The sequence below is a fragment of the Physella acuta genome, unplaced genomic scaffold, assembly GCF_028476545.2.
Source record: "Physella acuta isolate Inbredline_101_S28 unplaced genomic scaffold, ASM2847654v3 ptg000973l, whole genome shotgun sequence".
NCBI lineage: Eukaryota > Metazoa > Mollusca > Gastropoda > Physidae > Physella > Physella acuta.
The window spans coordinates 237,850-259,369 of record NW_026732490.1 but is presented as its reverse complement, the minus strand read 5'-3'; the positions used below and the strand labels follow the sequence as shown (position 1 = coordinate 259,369).

General features: G+C 41.1%; 2 protein-coding genes across 6 annotated transcripts in view; one reads left to right on the top strand and one right to left on the bottom strand.

Moving 5' to 3' along the window:
* The window catches only part of LOC131954116 (uncharacterized), a 245,497-nt gene that overhangs the window by 39,257 nt on the left and 184,720 nt on the right, over positions 1–21,520 (top strand). The gene's annotated exons all lie outside the window — the stretch shown is intronic.
* Positions 1–21,520, bottom strand: part of LOC131954112 (neogenin) — a 122,064-nt gene that overhangs the window by 9,763 nt on the left and 90,781 nt on the right. For all 5 annotated transcript variants that reach the window (XM_059317635.1, XM_059317637.1, XM_059317636.1 and 2 more), the window contains exons 4-17: positions 20,267–20,431; positions 18,546–18,659; positions 16,773–16,935; positions 10,666–10,808; positions 9,886–10,161; positions 7,669–7,897; positions 6,048–6,190; positions 5,770–5,897; positions 3,364–3,436; positions 2,552–2,688; positions 2,039–2,180; positions 1,575–1,685; positions 1,144–1,341; positions 316–411 (exon numbers count right to left, since the gene is read on the bottom strand). In XM_059317635.1, coding sequence (XP_059173618.1) covers positions 316–411; positions 1,144–1,341; positions 1,575–1,685; positions 2,039–2,180; positions 2,552–2,688; positions 3,364–3,436; positions 5,770–5,897; positions 6,048–6,190; positions 7,669–7,897; positions 9,886–10,161; positions 10,666–10,808; positions 16,773–16,935; positions 18,546–18,659; positions 20,267–20,431 — 2,118 coding nt within the window. The remainder of the gene's footprint in view (positions 1–315; positions 412–1,143; positions 1,342–1,574; positions 1,686–2,038; positions 2,181–2,551; positions 2,689–3,363; positions 3,437–5,769; positions 5,898–6,047; positions 6,191–7,668; positions 7,898–9,885; positions 10,162–10,665; positions 10,809–16,772; positions 16,936–18,545; positions 18,660–20,266; positions 20,432–21,520) is intronic.

Below are 21,520 nucleotides of genomic sequence, written 5' to 3'. Positions count from 1 at the left end.
CTTGTAATAATTGTACAATTTTCAACCCCACAACATCACTAATGAAAAAATCAAGAAAAAGATCAAGAAAAATGGGAGACCAAAAAACACCAGGCACAAAACAATAGAAATTAAATTTATTGAAAAGAAATTGAAAAAAAAAATGCCATAGATAGAAAAGCATTAAATATGTTATAAATGACCTATGCTCCTTGAGAGTTGAGAAAGGGTGAAGAAGAAGAAAAATCATAAAATTAAAGTACTTCAAATATCAATTCTGCATCCAGGTATTCAAAAGACGTCATTTTAAATAAAAAGATTGTTACATAAACTGACCTGTTTCATCTGGGGTTATGACAGTCTCGTATCTACTGGGACCTTGACCCAAAGCATTGAAGGCTCGTATGGTGATGACATACTGAGAACTTGGCTCTGTTTAGTATGTAAAATTTGTGTGACCTTTTTTAATTGAAGTACTATGCCAAAAGTAATAAAATCTGTTACTTAAATTTACACACAAAAAATACAATTAGATTAAAAAGTGGTTTAAAATCTATATAATCATTCTAACATTTTTAAACATTTAAAAAAAATAATAATGGCAAGCATTAAAATTATGGTTACATTTTTTAAAAGTAAAGTCATTTTGGAACCATCAATTGCACTCACTTTCATATTTTTGTATTAAGGATAACCCATTGAAAATTAATTAAGATTTATTTTACCAATTAAAATATTTTAAGGAACTGTCCAGTAACTATCATTGGGTCATCCAGAGGGAGTGGCCAGGGAAATTAAAACAATGGAAATGACAACAATTGTTTTACAAGATTAAATAAACATAGCATACACGGTGACAAAAAATAAACTTTTTCAGTTCAGATTCAAGATGTTAAAAATTCATTAGCATATCGTTTTATTGCAATGGTCACACCATTTTAAGCTAATAATTACTTGTTTAAATATTTTGAGCCGAAGTTATTTTAGAGTTACTTCAAAAATGTTAATAAAATATTTGATTTGGTTGAAAAATAAGCTTTCTGGCAACTACAATTTTAAACCACTTTTTAAGCCTATAGTACTTTTTTCATTTGTGAGAGTAAAGATAAGACATGCACATACATTAACATAATTTAAAAAATATTGAAGTGTAACATCACATACGCAAATTCTGTATGTGGTACTGGTGTGTATTAGCATCCAGTGAATGTTTGTAGACATCTGCAATGCCCTTCCCATAGCCCAGCACATAGCCTCTGACTAGAATTTTACTGTGTGGGGGTGGGGGAGCCCAAGACACTAGGATAGAGTTGGCTTTAGGTTGGGCATACAGTTTGGCTGGCTCTGGTGGCACTGTTGTTTCTGAAATTTAAAAAAACAGAATCTATTTTGCCAGGTGAAACAAAAATTTAAATAGAACTATTTTTTTTTGAAAAACCTTAAGTTTCCCTAAGTGAAACAAATATTTATTAAAATATTTAATGAATAGTATTTCATTCTATATACTGCAAGATTTCAAAAAAGAAATCATAAAAAGTAAACAATAAACTGAAAGGCTGATAGTAAAAGTGAATGAAATGAATATTGTGACTAACCTTGCAAGTCATCCTTGTATGTTGTGATGTGCTCCCACGGGGTGAGGGGGCCGGAGCCATTGACTGTGATGGCTGAGATCCTGAACATGTAGTCTGTACCCTCAGACAGGTCTAGTGGACACAAGCAAGTTACATGGGACTTTAGACACAATAGAGTTACATGAGACTTTGGGCACACAAGTTACATGAGACTTTGGGTAAGTTACATGAGACTTTGGGCACACAGTTAAGTTACAGGAGACTTTAGACACAATAGAGTTACTACTTCAAACTACAGGTGTATCTTCTAGGTCTATCCTAACTAAAGGTGTATCTTCAAGTTTCCATACAATCATAGGTGTATCTATCTCGGTACACTAAAGTGTATTACATATGCCCTAACCATGTGTATCTGTCTTGGTCCCCCCCCCCCCCCCCCCACTAATCACAAGTGTACCTGTACACAGGTGTATCTGTTGACTTACTGGTGACAGAGTACGAGTTCCTGTCTCCATCAGTTGGCACAGTTTGAGCTGGCTCACCCTTGGCCTTGACCCTGATCTTGTAGCCTGTGATGATCCCATTCTGCTTTGTCTCAGGTGGGGGCTGCCATCTCACCACCACAGACTGGAAGTTTGTCATGCACATCATCAGTTACATCATCACATCACTCACATCAGTCACATCATCAATCACATCATCAATCACATCATCACATCACTTCACTCACATCATCACTCACATCACTTCATCACTCACATATGTCCACATCACTAACACGTCATATGACCCAACAAAAATATTGATCAGATTCTAACAATGAATATTTAATGTTAGTTATGCATTTGCTGTCAGCATTATATTTGTTTAATATTCTGATTACAGTCAAATTTGACGTCCATAAATAATTTATTTTATATTCTAAAACAGGTATGAAATAGAAATGTAAATTCCCCAATATAATAAACTAATTATAATCACACAAAAAAATGACTCACGGTAGAGCTGGTCAGTTCAAGTGTGAAGTTTTGTGGGGTGTCAGTGGGCACGTCCGAGTAGGTTCTAGCAAAGACTTCGGAGGTGCTGACTCCCCTGCCATTCTCATTGTTGGCCTCCACCCTAAAGCTGTATTCACCTGTAGCATAGGTACAGGTAGGTTCAACAGTTAGGTGACCAATGAACAACAGGTAAAACATGACACAAGCAAGAAACATGGGTGTAACGATACCAGAATACACAAGAAATTTGTGGCTTAAGATTAGCAGGGAGAGAAACTTACGGAACTTTTGTAGTTTGTTGAGTGTAAGAGACGTAAGATTAGCAGGGAGAGAAACTTACGTAACTTTTGTAGTTTGTTGAGTGTAAGAGACGTAAGATTAGCAGGGAGAGAAACTTACGGAACTTTTGTAGTTTGTTGAGTGTAAGAGACGTAAAATTAGCAGGGAGAGAAACTTACGGAACTTTTGTAGTTTGTTGAGTGTAAGAGACGTAAGATTAGCAGGGAGAGAAACTTACGGAACTTTTGTAGTTTGTTGAGTGTAAGAGACGTAAAATTAGCAGGGAGAGAAACTTACGGAACTTTTGTAGTTTGTTGAGTGTAAGAGACGTAAGATTAGCAGGGAGAGAAACTTACGGAACTTTTGTAGTTTGTTGAGTGTAAGAGACGTAAGATTAGCAGGGAGAGAAACTTACGGAACTTCTGTAGTTTGTTGAGTGTAATAGACGTAAGATTAGCAGGGAGAGAAACTTACGGAACTTCTGTAGTTTGTTGAGTGTAAGAGACGTAAGATAATCAGGGAGAGAAACTTACGGAACTTCTGTAGTTTGTTAAGAGTGACTGAAGTTTCTTTAGTTGAGATTTGGTTCTCTGAGCCTGACTTCACCTGAAACACAGGAATCAACTTTCTACAATCAACTTTCTATACAGCCAGCTATCAACTTTCTATACAGCCAACTATCAACTTTCTACATATCCAGATATCAACTTTCTACAATCAAATTTCAACACAAGTTTTCTAAACCACAAGATTTCATGTTTCACTAGGTCTAACCTAGCTTTCTATCTATCAAATCTCTGCACAATTTTTTTGGTATATGTCATCACTTATCAACTTTCTCTTAGCACAGTCAATCAACTTTCCTCCTTCAGAATAAGGTCATCAGCTTACACTTTTACAACTCAAAGCACTATTCTCTAATACAAAGTTTAAGTAGGCTACCTAGAACAATTTTTTTAAATATTATAAACAACTGTGTGGTATTTTGATGTTTATTACTAAAGAAGGTAAAATAAACCTACCATATAAGTATATCAAAGTATAATGCTTAGTGTAGGTTAAAGTAAACTTACCCTATAGTATATAAGTATAATGCTTAGAGTAGGTAAACCTACCATATAGTATATCAAAGTATAATGCTTAGTGTAGGTAAAAGTAAGCCTACCATATTGTATAATGCTTAGTGTAGGTAAACCTACCATATAGTATATCAGCGTATAATGCTTGATGTAGCTAAACCTACCATATAGTATATCAGCGTATAATGCTTGATGTAGGTAAACCTACCATATAGTATATCAGCGTATAATGCTTAGTGTAGGTAAACCTACCATATAGTATATCATCGTATAATGCTTAGTGTAGGTGAACCTACCATATAGTATATCAGCTTATAATGCTTAGTGTAGGTGAACCTACCATATAGTATATCAGCGTATAATGCTTGATGTAGTTAAACCTACCATATAGTATATCAGCTTATAATGCTTAGTGTAGGTGAACCTACCATATAGTATATCAGCGTATAATGCTTGATGTAGGTAAACCTACCATATAGTATATCAGCGTATAATGCTTAGTGTAGGTAAACCTACCATATAGTATATCAGCTTATAATGCTTGATGTAGGTAAACCTACCATATAGTATATCAGTGTATAATGCTTAGTGTAGGTGAACCTACCATATAGTATATCAGTGTATAATGCTTAGTGTAGGTGAACCTACCATATAGTATATCAGCGTATAATGCTTGAAGTAGGTAAACCTACCATATAGTATATCAGCGTATAATGCTTGATGTAGGTAAACCTACCATATAGTATATCAGTGTATAATGCTTAGTGTAGGTGAACCTACCATATAGTATATCAGCGTATAATGCTTGATGTAGGTAAACCTACCATATAGTATATCAGCGTATAATGCTTAGTGTAGGTAAACCTACCATATAGTATATCAGCGTATAATGCTTGATGTAGGTAAACCTACCATATAGTATATCAGCGTATAATGCTTGATGTAGGTAAACCTACCATATAGTATATCAGCGTATAATGCTTGATGTAGGTAAACCTACCATATAGTATATCAGTGTATAATGCTTAGTGTAGGTGAACCTACCATATAGTATATCAGCGTATAATGCTTAGTGTAAACCTACCATATAGTATATCAGCGTATAATGCTTAGTGTAAACCTACCATATAGTATATCAGCGTATAATGCTTAGTGTAAACCTACCATATAGTATATCAGCGTATAATGCTTGATGTAGGTAAACCTACCATATAGTATATCAGCGTATAATGCTTGATGTAGGTAAACCTACCATATAGTATATCAGCGTATAATGCTTGATGTAGGTCAACCTACCATATAGTATATCAGCGTATAATGCTTAGTGTAGGTAAACCTACCATATAGTATATCAGCATATAATGCTTAGAGTAGGTAAACCTACCATATAGTATATCAGCGTATAATGCTTAGTGTAAACCTACCATATAGTATATCAGCGTATAATGCTTAGTGTAAACCTACCATATAGTATATCAGCGTATAATGCTTGATGTAGGTAAACCTACCATATAGTATATCAGCGTATAATGCTTAGTGTAGGTAAACCTACCATATAGTATATCAGCTTATAATGCTTGATGTAGGTAAACCTACCATATAGTATATCAGCGTATAATGCTTAGTGTAGGTAAACCTACCATATAGTATATCAGCATATAATGCTTGATGTAGGTAAACCTACCATATAGTATATCAGCGTATAATGCTTGATGTAGGTAAACCTACCATATAGTATATCAGTGTATAATGCTTGATGTAGGTAAACCTACCATATAGTATATCAGTATATAATGCTTAGTGTAGGTAAACCTACCATATAGTATATCAGTATATAATGCTTAGTGTAGGTAAACCTACCATATAGTATATCAGCGTATAATGCTTGATGGTGCCTTTAGGCTCCACAGGAGGCTGCCACTTGACCTGGATCTCAGTAGAGGACAAGGTGACCGCCTGGAGATTGACCGGGGGACTTGGGACAGACACTGTGGACATACAACTTGGTCAGATGGGTGCATGACTACACAAACTTGTCATTTTAGTGCTAACATTCATAACTTTATTATCCAATATGAAAAATAGATTTTGAGGAAAAAAAAACCTAATGATGGGTCAGCTAGAATTGGACAACGTACCATCCTCCTCTGTTGTGATGGAAACTTTGGCCTCCCTCTTGCTGTAGCCCTTGTTGTAGGAGCGGACACGGAACTCGTACTGAGTCTTTGGCTTGAGGCCGTTGATGGTCAGCTCCGGCACCGTCGTGTTGCTCACTCTCTCCCTGTGTCACAGTAGCACAACATGACAACTTTTGTGATGTCACATGACAACTTGTGTGATGTCACATGACAACTTTTGTGATGTCACATGACAACTTTTGTGATGTCACATGACAACTTTTGTGATGTCACATGACAACTTTTGTGATGACACATGATGATAGCACAACATGACAACTTTTATAATGTCACATGACAACTTTTGTGATGTCACATGACAACTTTTGTGATGTCACATGACAACTTTTGTGATGTCACATGACAACTTTTGTGATGACACATGATGATAGCACAACATGACAACTTTTGTAATGTCACATGACAACTTTTGTGATGTCACATGACAACTTTTGTGATGTCACATGACAACTTTTGTGATGTCACATAACTTTTGTGATGACACATGATGATAGTACAACATGACAACTTTTGTAATGTCACATGACAACTTTTGTGATGTCACATGACAACTTTTGTGATGTCACATGACAACATTTGTAATGTCACATGACAACTTTTGTGATGTCACATGACAACTTTTTTGATGTCACATGACAACTTTTGTGATGTCACATGACAACTTTTGTGATGTCACATGACAACTTTTGTGATGACACATGATGATAGCACAACATGACAACTTTTGTAATGTCACATGACAACTTTTGTGATGTCACATGACAACTTTTGTGATGTCACATGACAACATTTGTAATGTCACATGACAACTTTTGTGATGTCACATGACAACTTTTGTGATGACACATGATGATAGCACAACATGACAACTTTTGTAATGTCACATGACAACTTTTGTGATGTCACATGACAACTTTTGTGATGTCACATGACAACATTTGTAATGTCACATGACAACTTTTGTGATGTCACATGACAACTTTTGTAATGTCACATGATGATAGCACAACATGACAACTTTTGTAATGTCACATGTCAACTTTTGTAATGTCACATGACAACTTTTGTAATGTCACATGACAACTTTTGTGATGTCACATGACAACTTTTGAGATGTCACATGACAAGTGTCACATGGTAATAGCACATCATCACATGAAATAAGAACAGCTTACAATAACAATTAGATGCACTGTCAACACAGAACTACTAAAGAAAATTTCTGTTATCCAGGACTTGACTGGATGTCATTAACAATATGGAAAAATACAATGGTTCCTATCTTCCAATATCAACAAGATGTAAAAAAAAAAACACTGGGTGCTATCTTTCAATATTGCAATGGATCCTATCTTTCAATGTAAAAAAGACAAAAAAAAACAATGGGTCCTATCATTCAATATCAACAAAACATACATATTACAATGGGTCCTTTCAATATCTTTCAATATCAACAAAACATTGGGTGCTATCTTTCAATATCAACAATGCATACAAATTACAATGGGTCCTATTTTGAAATGTATCCCTACATGAAACAAAGAACTGGCCTTGACCTTACCTCTCTGAGCCAATCTCCTTCCAGTAAACAGTGAAAGTTATATTTCTGTTGCCTTGGAGATCAAAGACTTCCGAGCTGTTTGGGATCTCCCACTTGAGAGTGACAAACCTAATCCTGACAATGGCGGCTCGGAGGTTGATGGGTGCAGGGGCAGTAGAGGAGTACATCTCGTACAGGGAGCCTGCTGTCAGAGGAAAAGGGTGGGAGTGGAAGACGGAGTTTTGGGGGGCTACTTGGTGGTACACCACGCCATGTTTTATAGATTCCACGTCCACGTCAAAAAATTTTGTTTTATCAAATTTTTAAAAGTTGATTCAGTCGAAAAATAAAAGTGGATTAATATTAATAAAAATTGTAGAAAAAAAAATTGTTTACAACATAGAACACACAACAAATTGAAAAATGAAAATAAAATAAAAATTAATTAGACGAATAAAGAAAAATATTAATTAATTAAAACAAGCAAAATAAAAATTTGTTAAGATGCAATCATTGAGTTTAAAAAGCATTCAAGTGGAAAATTTTAAAATCATTTGCAAGAATCAAAATCATTTTTAAAAAGAAAAATTAATTTTTTATGGTTTATGAAATTAAAATGAGGATTTGAAAAAATATTAATTGATTTTGTATTGATTGAACGGCACACAAAAAAGTTTTTTGTTGATATTTAATAAATATTTTAACAAAGAGGTGTGGTCGGGGTGAAGTGGTCAAGCAAGGTGGGCAGTGATTGGGTGGGTGGAGGGGAAGAGAGGGGAACAAAAAAAAGGAAAACAAAAAAACTGAATAATGCGTGAAAAAACAACAATAATTGAAACAAAAAAATTCTACAGATATTAGAAAAGAAAAACCACACACTCACACACATAACAGGCAAACTAATAAATCTAAGTGACACGTTAGGTTACTGCATGACAATGTGACTATGTGATAAGTTAATATGCGACAAAGTAGTTAATGATAAATTACTGTGATGAGCTACTGCGTGACGAAGTAAATGTGACAAGTTATATGTAACAAGTTACTATGTGATATTATAACTATGTGACATTGTAACAATATAGTATTGTAACTATGTGACATTTTAGTTATGTGACATTGTAACAAATAGCATTGTAACAATGTGACTTTGTAACAATGTGACATTTAACAATGTGGCATTGTAACAATGTGACTTTGTAACAATGTGACATTTAACAATGTGGCATTGTAACTAAGTTTCATTTTAGTTATGTGACATTGCAACAATATAGCATGATAAAAGAGTGATAAGCTACTCTGACAGTTTGCGAGTACAATATTCATTTAGTAACTACTATCTAGCCACTAGTAGTACAGTAGCCATGGCTACTGTAACAATGGCTACTGTAGCCATCAGTAACCATGGATACTGTAGCCATCAGTAGCCATAAATACTGTAGCCATCAGTAGCCATGGTTACAGTAGCCATCAGTATCCATGGCAACAATGAGCACATGTGATGACTAGTGTTAGTTCACTACCAGCTACTACAGATGAAACAAAAAACCAGTCAGTCAATCAAACCAGATGATCCACATTACAACTAGTCAACCATAGCCTAGACAACAATTCCCCCACCAAACCCCCTCCTACCAGATATCTTTACTAGTTTACTTCCTTAACATTTTTTTCTCTGAAAATAGTCTTACACTTATCCTACAAATACATCTTTAACAAGGAATTATTTTTGTACATAAAGGAAACGTTTTAAATAAAGTATATGTAGACAAATAGGCTGGCCGTTTTGTCCACACATGGGCCATCCTGTATATAGACAGATGGGCTGCAGGCAGTGGCGTAGCTAGGATTTTTGGGCCCTTATGCAAAAATTATCATTGGGCCCCTTCGTCAATCTGTAAAATGTGTTTGTAATAGGTCCTAACTGTGTATTTATGCGACGTTATTATGCAGTACCTCGTAACGTAAAACACCTTTGATTGTATATCAAGTTTATGTTAAAGCAAACTAACAACTTTTTCTAACACAGTAGCATCACAAGGCGGAGGCGGAGGTTTCACTATTTAGGAGTGACACCATGACGAAAAAGGGCCCCTATTTTCCTTGGGCCCCTATGCCTTGCTTACGCTAGCTTTATGGAAGCTACGCCACTGGCTGCAGGCCATCTTATCTATAGCCAGACAGGCTGTAGAACAACTTGTCTCTAGCCAGTCAAGCATGTATTTCTCTAGCACTGACCTTCCTGGGAAAGCAGCAACTGGGCTGTGGCCTGTGTACTGCCCACATCATTCTTGGCAAAACACTGGTACATGCCCTGGTCAGTGGGCAGCACCCCCAGCACCTGCAGGCTGCCCTGGGACTGGATCTGGAAGTAGTCACCATTGGTCACCACCTGACCATCTTTCACCCAGGTCACCTCAGGCTGGGGGATGCCTGTGGCCTTGCAGTCAAAAATCACATCTGTTTTCGGGTGAGCTAAAATATTCTTTGGTGTCACCACAAAACTTGGAGGAACTGAAACAAGATATGAGTTATAGATCTAAATCTTATGCACTATTTACTTGTATGACATTATTTAAAAAAAATATCATTGGGGTTTCATAATGAGCCTTAGTTCAGCATAGGTAGCAAAAGTTGAAACCTACTTTAAAACCTACCTAGAACAGCAAAACCTACCCAGGACAGCTAAAAACTAACTAGGACAACTGAAACCTACCCATAACAGCTGAAACCTACCAACTACAGCTGAAACCTACCAACTACAGCTGAAACCTACCAACTACAGCTGAAACCTACCAACTACAGCTGAAACCTACCAACTACAGCTGAAACCTATCAACTACAGCTGAAACCTACCTAGAACAGCTAAAACATACACAGGACAACTAAAACCTACCAATGACAGCTAAAACCTACCCAATAACAGCTGAAACCTACCAATAACAGCTGATACCTACCCAGGACAGCTAAAACCTACCAATGACAGCAAAAACCTACCCAATGAGAGCTGAAACCTACCTAGAACAGTCAGGGAGGCATCAGCATCCTCCGAGTCGATGGAGTTAACAGCCCTGCAGGTGTAGTCACCTGCGTCCTCCTCTGTGACAGCCTTGATGACCAGGGTACCTGTACCTTCTACGTGCATCTTGGTGCTGTTGGCCCTGGCGGATCAATCAACACAAACATGCTCAGTGGATCTCACATCAAATGTTAATAATTTATATGCTCTAAGTCTTGGGCATGATTGAGAAAAGATAATGATTGAATTCTATGAGCAAGCTGTTTGATTCACAATTGCACACATATTTTCAAAAACACATTTTAAAAAAAAATCTCTAAAATTATTCACAGACAATAGAGTACCCCCCCCCCCCACCCCCAATGATGAGAACCAGTATAGTGGATAAGTGTACCGATATTATACAGTGATATTAACGGACAAAAGCTTTTATTCGACCAAATGGCAAACAGGTAGGTAGAGTCGAGTTGTCTTCATGCCTACAACACAGTGTGTAATACTAACGAACCAGCAAAACTACCCAATACTTGGACTAGACACCTTACCACTACACCCCACCATTACACCCCACTACTACACCCCACCATTACACCCCACCATTAAACCCCACCACTACACCCCAACACTACACCCCACCATTACACCCAGACACCCCACCATTACACCCCAACACCCCACCATTACACCCCAACACCCCACCATTACACCCCAACACCCCACCATTAAACCCCACCACTACACCCCAACACCCCACCACTACACCCCACCATTACACCCCAACACCCCACCATTAAACCCCACTACTACACCCCAACACCCCACCATTACACCCCACCCCAACACCCCACCATTAAACCCCACCACTACACCCCAACACCCCACCATTACACCCCACCCCAACACCCCACCATTACACCCCAACACCCTACCCTACGCCCCACTACTACACCCAACACCCCACCATTACACCCCAACACCCCACCATTACACCCCAACACCCCGCCAGTACACCCCAACACCCCACCATTAAACCCCACCACTACACCCCAACACCCCACCACTACACCCTAACACCCCACCAGTACACCCCAACACCCCACCATTACACACCAACACCCCACCATTACACCCCAACACCCCACCACTACACCCCACCATTACACCCCAACACCCTACCCCTACGCCCCACTACTACACCCAACACCCCACTACTACACCCAACACCCCACCATTACACCCCAACACTCCACCAGTACACCCCACCACCCTACCCCTACACCCCACTACTACACCCAACACCCTACCATTACACCCCAACACCCCACCCTTACACCCCACCATTACACCCCACCACTACACCCCAACACCCCACCAGTACACCCCACCATTACACCCCAAAACCCCACCATTACACCCCAACACCCCACCACTACACCCCACCATTACACCCCAACACCCTACCCCTACGCCCCACTACTACACCCAACACCCCACTACTACACCCAACACCCCACCATTACACCCCAACACTCCACCACCCTACCCCTACGCCCCACTACTACACCCAACACCCTACCATTACACCCCAACACCCCACCACTACACCCCAACACCCCACCATTACACCCCAACACCCCACCATTACACCCCACCACTACACCCCAACACCCCACCACTACACCCCACCATTACACCCCACCATTACACCCCAACACCCCACCATTACACCCCAACACCCCACCACTACACCCCACCATTACACCCCAACACCCTACCCCTACGCCCCACTACTACACCCAACACCCCACTACTACACCCAACACCCCACCATTACACCCCAACACTCCACCACCCTACCCCTACGCCCCACTACTACACCCAACACCCCACCACTACACCCCAACACCCCACCATTACACCCCAACACCCCACCATTACACCATTACACCCCACCACTACACCCCAACACCCCACCACTACACCCCAACACCCCACCAGTACACCCCAACACCCCACCATTACACCCCAACACCCCACCACTACACCCCGCCATTACACCCCAACACTACACCCCAACACCCCACCAGTACACCCCACCATTACACCCCAAAACCCCACCATTACACCCCAACACCCCACCACTACACCCCACCATTACACCCCAACACCCTACCCCTACGCCCCACTACTACACCCAACACCCCACTACTACACCCAACACCCCACCATTACACCCCAACACTCCACCAGTACACCCCACCACCCTACCCCTACGCCCCACTACTACACCCAACACCCCACCATTACACCCCAACACCCCACCAGTACACCCCAACACCCCACCAGTACACCATTACACCCCACCATTAATCCCCAACACCCCACCATTACACCCCACCAGTACACCATTACACTTCAACACCCCACCATTACACCCCACCACTACACCCCACCACTTTGACAAGACCTATAAGAGAACTTTGTCTCCCACTCTCCAGAACATTCTGTTACACCTGCAGCAAATGTCAGGGTTTAAACAACAGAGGGGGGGGGGGGGGGGAGAGACAGCGTGCTGTCAAGTAAAAAAAAAAACTTTTAAAATTCTTATCTTTTGGAGATGTTGGAAGTGGAATCAAACCTGGGCAATTACTGAGAGGCGTCAAGATATAGTTAACAATCTTGTTGTAACGAAAGTAGCTCAGTAATTTGCTAACAAAAATTACAAATACTATATTATAAAGTAGCTCTATGTATTTAATCAATATTATAACGGCCTGCTATGAAAAGAAGATGCATTGAACACCCTAGGATTAGTTTACTGTGCGGTGCAGATAAAAGCTACAAGCAACAATTCAACTATTGGTAAAGTTTGAATTATCTCACATGGTCAATATTTTCCCTTAGCCCATGTTGTAAATGTTCCACGCAGCATCCAACAAAGGCGTCCGTCGTTAGTTTTCCTAACCAACGTTATTGAAAACAAATAGTTTGAAGAAGTTATTTCCCCTCCCGGCAGCCGGAATGGTTTATTTATCAACAGCCGAGCAAGATCTGCTTCTCTTCTATGCGGACTACAAAGTAACAAAAGGCCCGGGGTGGGGAGGGGGGGGGGGGCGCTGCACGTCACAGAGACCGGCAGACATTTTGTTACAGAGAGGAATTTAAACAGCGGCACCAGATGAATAGAGAAAATGGCGCGAGATGACCTTGACATAAGGGCAATAAACAAAAATAAACAGGAAATGACGCAAACAGCCCGGCAAGAATATCCAGTAAACAAAGCTGGCAGACGTACGGGTGTACGGAGTAAACTAAGCCTCGTTAACTCGGTCATGTTGGCCGCATCCAACTTCACGCAAGTTCATCAACGACACTTTGACTTCATCAACTGAATATGGCTTTAATTGTTAAGGAATACTTTCTTAGAATGGGCTAAAGCTTGCATCGTTTTAAGGGGGGATGTAACCAACCTGAATGCCATGTTGTTGTTTTTTAAAACAATTATTTCAGTTTGTGAATATACCACGGTGGCCGCGGTAAGTAAGCCGTACCACACGGGAAGTCAGCCGTACCACGTGGCAAGTAAGTCGTACAACGTGGGTAAGTCAGCCGTACCACGTACCGCACGGCAAGTCAGCCGTACCACGTACCGCACGGCAAGTCAGCCGTACCACGTGGGTAAGTCAGCCGTACCACGTACCGCACGGCAAGTCAGCCGTACCACGAACCGCACGGCAAGTCAGCCGTACCACATACCGCACGGCAAGTCAGCCGTACCACGTACCGCATGGTAAGTCAGCCGTACCACGTACCGTGCGGCAAGTCAGCTAAAGACGTAGAACGGGACTGGCAACCTGCTCCCTTCATTCGGACCGTATTACCACCTGAAGCAGTCACCCACCTACCCACCCAACCCACCTGAAGCAGTCACCCACCTACCCACCCACCCCACCTGAAGCAGTCACCCCCCACCCCACCTACCCACCCACAGCTGACCGCCACCAACAGAACGAACTGGCTGATGCTCACACAGTTTAGACATGTGGCCTGTCTGCCGGCCAGAATAAAATCCCACCCGATAAGTCCATCTGTGTTATTTTAAAGAGCAGCAGAGACTAATTGTTCCATCACTACAGCCTTCCCCACCCTGTTATTGTAGCCATCCCCTGGGTCTGGGGCACACACCCCAGCCAGGTAGGGAGACACAGTTGGGAGGTGGGTGGGTGAGTCAGGTGGGCCGGGGTGGCACTCACATCTAATTGTTTACCTCGTGGGATGTCACGTCTGCTGGGTGTAAACACGTCACGAGATCAGATACATGCACGCCAGAGACGGTGCTAAAGTCATGGACCAGAGACGGTGCTAAAGTAAGTCAAGGTCAAGAGCCGGTGCTAAAGTCATGGACCAGAGACGGTGCTAAAATCATGGGCCAGAGACGGTGCTAAAGTAAGTCAAGGTCTAGAGCCGGTGCTAAAGTCATGGACCAGAGACGGTGCTAAAGTCATGGGCCAGAGACGGTGCTAAAGTCATGGGCCAGAGACGGTGCTAAAGTAAGTCAAGGTCAAGAGCCGGCAATGTAAGAGATTATGATTTTAGAAATTCAAATTCCAAACGTTTTAGAGAAACTAAAAATAAAGTATAGTTCCACTTCCTGTTACCGGAAATCGCTCAAAAGTTGATGGAAATCTACGGATAGGATCTAATACTACTAGTACACGAATCTTTGCCCACCTAACTGAAACGATACTCAAGACACATACATACAAGGTTGCAAAACTTTTTCCCCACTAAGGAGAGTGTAAAACTTTGACATTTGTCAAAATATCGATTTTTTTGTACGAGTACAATACTTCCCTATAGGCCTATTCTTTACCAGAAAAAGTAAAACAAATGTGAAATTAAAATGGACAAAGTTTGTGAAAAAACCAACAACAAGCAAGGTATGACTTAACACCCCAGTGGTCTCCTACACAAACTTCCTCTAGCATCAAGTTGTCTCCCCTGGTCGTCTGCTGACCAGATGGCGAAAGGTAAATGTCAGCCGACGACTGAAGATCTGCACTTCCCGCCTGCCACACACGACGGGAGATGCACGCAGCTAGGAATAGCTGCAGCCAAATCTACAACCCTCACAGCAGCCAAACGGGGACAGGCATGCACTTTCTGATCACGTGGGCACATTGGGAGGGTAACAGAAATCTAATTTAGGAGTCTATGGGGGAGGGGGGGGACTCGCTTGTTTGTGTGGGGGGAGGGGGGGCTCGCTTGTTTATCCACACTAGTTAAACTTTGTCATGGAACAAAAACCCCAAGGTTTTCTAAAGCTTTTAATCCGATAATCTTTGGGTTTGTGGTCAAATCTGTAGATCAATGTTGACCCACGTCTACATGCAGAAATCTCATTCCCCATGTCAATTCAAGACTATATAATTTTAAACTTAATAAGCTATTACGTTCGTTAGAAAAGAATTAAGTTAAAGATTACTAGACTCAATAATCAATAGAAAAAATAAAACGGAATGAAGTTATAGTGAACACTGGATGAGCTAGGTTAGAGATGGGCTGGTGTTTACGGCATCTTTCATCTGCTAGTCAAACTACTGACAACAGCATCCACCCTCTACTGACTCCACTTACCCCATCCACCCATCTAGTTCTACTGACTCCACTTACCCCATTCACCCAGCTGGTTCTACTGACTCCACTTACCCCAGCTGGTTCTACTGACTCCACTTACCCCATCCACCCATCTAGTTCTACTGACTCCACTTACCCCATTCACCCAGCTGGTTCTACTGACTCCACTTACCCCAGCTGGTTCTACTGACTCCACTTACCCCATCCACCCATCTAGTTCTACTGACTCCACTTACCCCATTCACCCAGCTGGTTCTACTGACTCCACTTACCCCAGCTGGTTCTACTGACTCCACTTACCCCATCTAGGTCTACTGACTCCACTTACCCCATCTGGTTCTACTGACTCCACTTACCCCATCTGGTTCTACTGACTCCACTTACCCCATCCACCCCGCTGGTTCTACTGACTCCACTTACCCCACCTGGTTCTACTGACTCCACTTCTGATTCAACTGACTCCACTTACCCCAGTTTGATGGTGCTGCCATCTTTCAGCCAGGAGATGATGGGTGGCTTCCCCTGCATGTCCCTGCCATGAGCCACACAATGCAGATAGGCCGTCTGCTTCTGGTGCACTCGCTGGCTGCGTGGTCTGATGACAAACTTAGGGGGCCCCGGGTTTTTGGCATCTGGGAAATAGTGGATCAATGACAAACTTAGGGGGGCCCGGGTTTTTGGCATCTGGGAAATAGTGGATCAATGACAAACTTAGGGGGCCCCGGGTTTTTGGCATCTGGGAAATAGTGGATCAATGACAAACTTAGGGGGGCCCTGGGTTTTTGGCATCTGGGAAATAGTGGATCAATGACAAACTTAGGGGGGCCCTGGGTTTTTGGCATCTGGGAAATAGTGGATCAATGACAAACTTAGGGGGGCCCGGGTTTTTGGCATCTGGGAAATAGTGGATCAATGAAAAACTTAGGGGGCCCCGGGTTTTTGGCATCTGGGAAATAGTGGATCAATGACAAACTTAGGGGGGCCCGGGTTTTAGGCATCTGGGAAATAGTGGATCAATGACAAACTTAGGGGGGCCCGGGTTTTTGGCATCTGGGAAATAGTGGATCAATGACAAACTTAGGGGGGCCCGGGTTTTTGGCATCTGGGAAATAGTGGATCAATGAAAAACTTAGGGGGCCCTGGGTTTTTGGCATCTGGGAAATAGTGGATCAATGACAAACTTAGGGGGCCCCGGGTTTTTGGCATCTGGGAAATAGTGGATCAATGACAAACTTAGGGGGGCCCGGGTTTTTGGCATCTGGGAAATAGTGGATCAATGACAAACTTAGGGGGCCCTGGGTTTTTGGCATCTGGGAAATAGTGGATCAATGACAAACTTAGGGGGGGGGGGGCTTTGGCATCTGGGAAATAGTGGATCAATGACAAACTTAGGGGGGCCTGGGTTTTTGGCATCTGGGAAATAGTGGATCAATGACAAACTTAGGGGGCCCTGGGTTTTTGGCTTCTGGGAAATAGTGGATCAATGACAAACTTAGGGGGGCCCGGGTTTTTGGCATCTGGGAAATAGTGGATCAATGACAAACTTAGGGGGGCCCGGGTTTTTGGCATCTGGGAAATAGTGGATCAATGACAAACTTAGGGGGCCCTGGGTTTTTGGCATCTGGGAAATAGTGGATCAATGACAAACTTAGGGGGGGGGGGGCTTTGGCATCTGGGAAATAGTGGATCAATGACAAACTTAGGGGGCCCTGGGTTTTTGGCATCTGGGAAATAGTGGATCAATGACAAACTTAGGGGGGGGGGGGCTTTGGCATCTGGGAAATAGTGGATCAATGACAAACTTAGGGGGCCTGGGTTTTCGGCATCTGGGAAATAGTGGATCAATGACAAACCTAGGGGGGCCCGGATTTTTGGCATCTGGGAAATAGTGGATCAATGACAAACTTAGGGGGGCCCGGATTTTTGGCATCTGGGAAATAGTGGATCAATGACAAACTTAGGGGGGGGGGCTGGGTTTTTGGTATTTCGGAAATAGAGGACCAAGACAATCAGATGAGGATTTAAGTAGATCAAATAGTGGATCCATTAAATGGTGAATCAGTGTGTTGAGATCATCAAATAGAAGGTAGAGACAACTAGCCATTGGGGAATGTACTTTAATAAACAGTTCTGTGTACATTTTGTGGCATAACTGTTTCAGTCTTCTAAAGAAATATTTCTTATTTAAGCCCAAAATTATTCCATTAAGATAGCTTAAGCTCATGAATAGAGAGGAACTGACCATTAGATGAAGACAGCGTAGCCAGGTTGCTGACTTTAAGCTTCCCTTGGACCTCCACCTCGCAGCCATACTGACCATACTCAGATGATGAAATAGGACCCAGCTCTATCAGACCTGCACATCAAATCATTCAAAAGTTGAAAACATTATTTTACATACATGTGGCATTTTTAATTTAACTACTTTCTCAGTATTCTTATGTTATTATTAAATAAACAATTTCTCTATGGGTGACCTTTTGTTCAAATACCCAAACTGTCTAATAGACTACAGACCTAATCCTATAGACTAGGACAGTCTTATAGACTACAGACATAGACAAGGTTTCTTACACTCAGCTCTGAAAAGGGGGAGGGAGGTGGATGTTCTCTTGAGAGTGGGGGTGGGGGCACTGTAGCCCCAGAGAGATACATACATTCCCTATTATCCCTAAGCTGAAAACAATGGACCCCATATGCCAGAGATAACAAATAATTAGCTGGAGAAATGTTGCTGGTGACACAAGAAATGTTGCTGGTGACACAAGAAGTGTTGCTGGTGACACAAGAAATGTTGCTGGTGACACAAGAAATGTTGCTGGTGACACAAGAAATGTTGCTGGTGACACAATAAAATGTTGCTGGTGACACAAGAAATGCTGGTGACACAAGAAATGTTGCTGGTGACACAAGAAATATTGCTGGTGACACAAGAAATGTTGCTGGTGACACAAGAAATGTTGCTGGTGACACAATAAAATGTTGCTGGTGACACAAGAAATGCTGGTGACACAAGAAATGTTGCTGGTGAGACAAGAAATGTTGCTGGTGACACAAGAAATGTTGCTGGTGACACAAGAAATGTTGCTGGTGACACAAGAAATGTTGCTGGTGACACAAGAAATGTTACTGGTGACACAAGAAATGTTGCTGGTGACACAAGAAATATTGCTGGTGATAGATCAGATGTGAGCAGGGAGTTGTCGGCCATGCCATGTGCTATGGATTCCTACCCTTCCCCTCCACGACCATCACAAACAGTCAACATTTTGATTGGTCAATTAATTCCAACAATAATCTTATTTATCAATAGTCTTTACACATAACACACAATTTCACATTTGAACTAGTTACGTAAAAATCCCAATACAAATGTTAACATTCTAAACTGGTTAACAAAGATTTCTTCTTCATTCTTGATTGTTACATTAGAAGGAATTCTATGTGCAACATGTTATGCACCTTACGGCCTATTGACGTAAACATTTTTATTACTGGATTTTGCTCCTGTAGCCTTACTTTGTGCACTCAAGATCTATCAGCAAGGCAACAGTTGACTTAGGAGTTGACTTAGATATAAGATGGGCTGCTAATGCTAATGAGCATGGTTTGCACAAGGGTAAAAACTCTGAACTTTTGGAGATAGCAATCATCTACTCTCCCTAATCAATTTCCCCCCTGCCTTTGTGCTTTTATTTTTAAAATTTTCTATTTTACAAAACTTCTCTAGCAACTATAGACACAGCACTTAAACTAAGGCTGTTACAAAAATTTCCCACCAAAAACATCAAAGAAATCTTCTGGTTACAAAAAAACTCAGCTGCTGTTATGATCTGTCCGTAATGCATGCAACTGTCGCCAGGAGCATGTAATTTGATTTATTTTGAAAACATATTTCTACTTACACCCCACCCCCCCCCCCCCCCCCAGCAGCTAATCAGGAATGACAAGTCCAATGTTTACCTGTAGGAAAAATTCTAGTTTTAGCATTAGGCAGGAGCCTGGTTGGACCTTTGAACCATTGCACTGTGGCAGGTGGGTGGCTGTTGATCAAACACTCAAAGGCTGCCCAGTCCCCTGGTGCCAGCTGTAGGTTCTTGGGCTCCTCCTCAAAGTGTTTTGGTACATCTGAAAGTTTTAGTCAAAGTGTTTTGGTACATCTGAAAGTTTTAGTCAAAGTGTTTTGGTACATCTGAAAGTTTTAGTCAAAGTGTTTTGGTACATCTGAAAGTTTTAGTCAAAGTGTTTTGGTACATCTGAAAGTTTTAGTCAAAGTGTTTTGGTACATCTGAAAGTTTTAGTCAAAGTGTTTTGGTACATCTGAAAGTTTTAGTCAAAGTGTTTTGGTACATCTGAAAGTTTTAGTCAAAGTGTTTTGGTACATCTGAAAGTTTTAGTCAAAGTGTTTTGGTACATCTGAAAGTTTTAGTCAAAGTGTTTTGGTACATCTGAAAGTTTTAGTCAAAGTGTTTTGGTACATCTGAAAGTTTTAGTCAAAGTGTTTTGGTACATCTGAAAGTTTTAGTCAAAGTGTTTTGGTACATCTGAAAGTTTTAGTCAAAGTGTTTTGGTACATCTGAAAGTTTTAGTCAAAGTGTTTTGGTACATCTGAAAGTTTTAGTCAAAGTGTTTTGGTACATCTGAAAGTTTTAGTCAAAGTGTTTTGGTACATCTGAAAGTTTTAGTCAAAGTGTTTTGGTACATCTGAAAGTTTTAGTCAAAGTGTTTTGGTACATCTGAAAGTTTTAGTCAAAGTGTTTTGGTACATCTGAAAGTTTTAGTCAAAGTGTTTTGGTACATCTGAAAGTTTTAGTCAAAGTGTTTTGGTACATCTGAAAGTTTTAGTCAAAGTGTTTTGGTACATCTGAAAGTTTTAGTCAAAGTGTTTTGGTACATCTGAAAGTTTTAGTCAAAGTGTTTTGGTACATCTGAAAGTTTTAGTCAAAGTGTTTTGGTACATCTGAAAGTTTTAGTCAAAGTGTTTTGGTACATCTGAAAGTTTTAGTCAAAGTGTTTTGGTACATCTGAAAGTTTTAGTCAAAGTGTTTTGGTACATCTGAAAGTTTTAGTCAAAGTGTTTTGGTACATCTGAAAGTTTTAGTCAAAGTGTTTTGGTACATCTGAAAGTTTTAGTCAAAGTGTTTTGGTACATCTGAAAGTTTTAGTCAAAGTGTTTTGGTACATCTGAAAGTTTTAGTCAAAGTGTTTTGGTACATC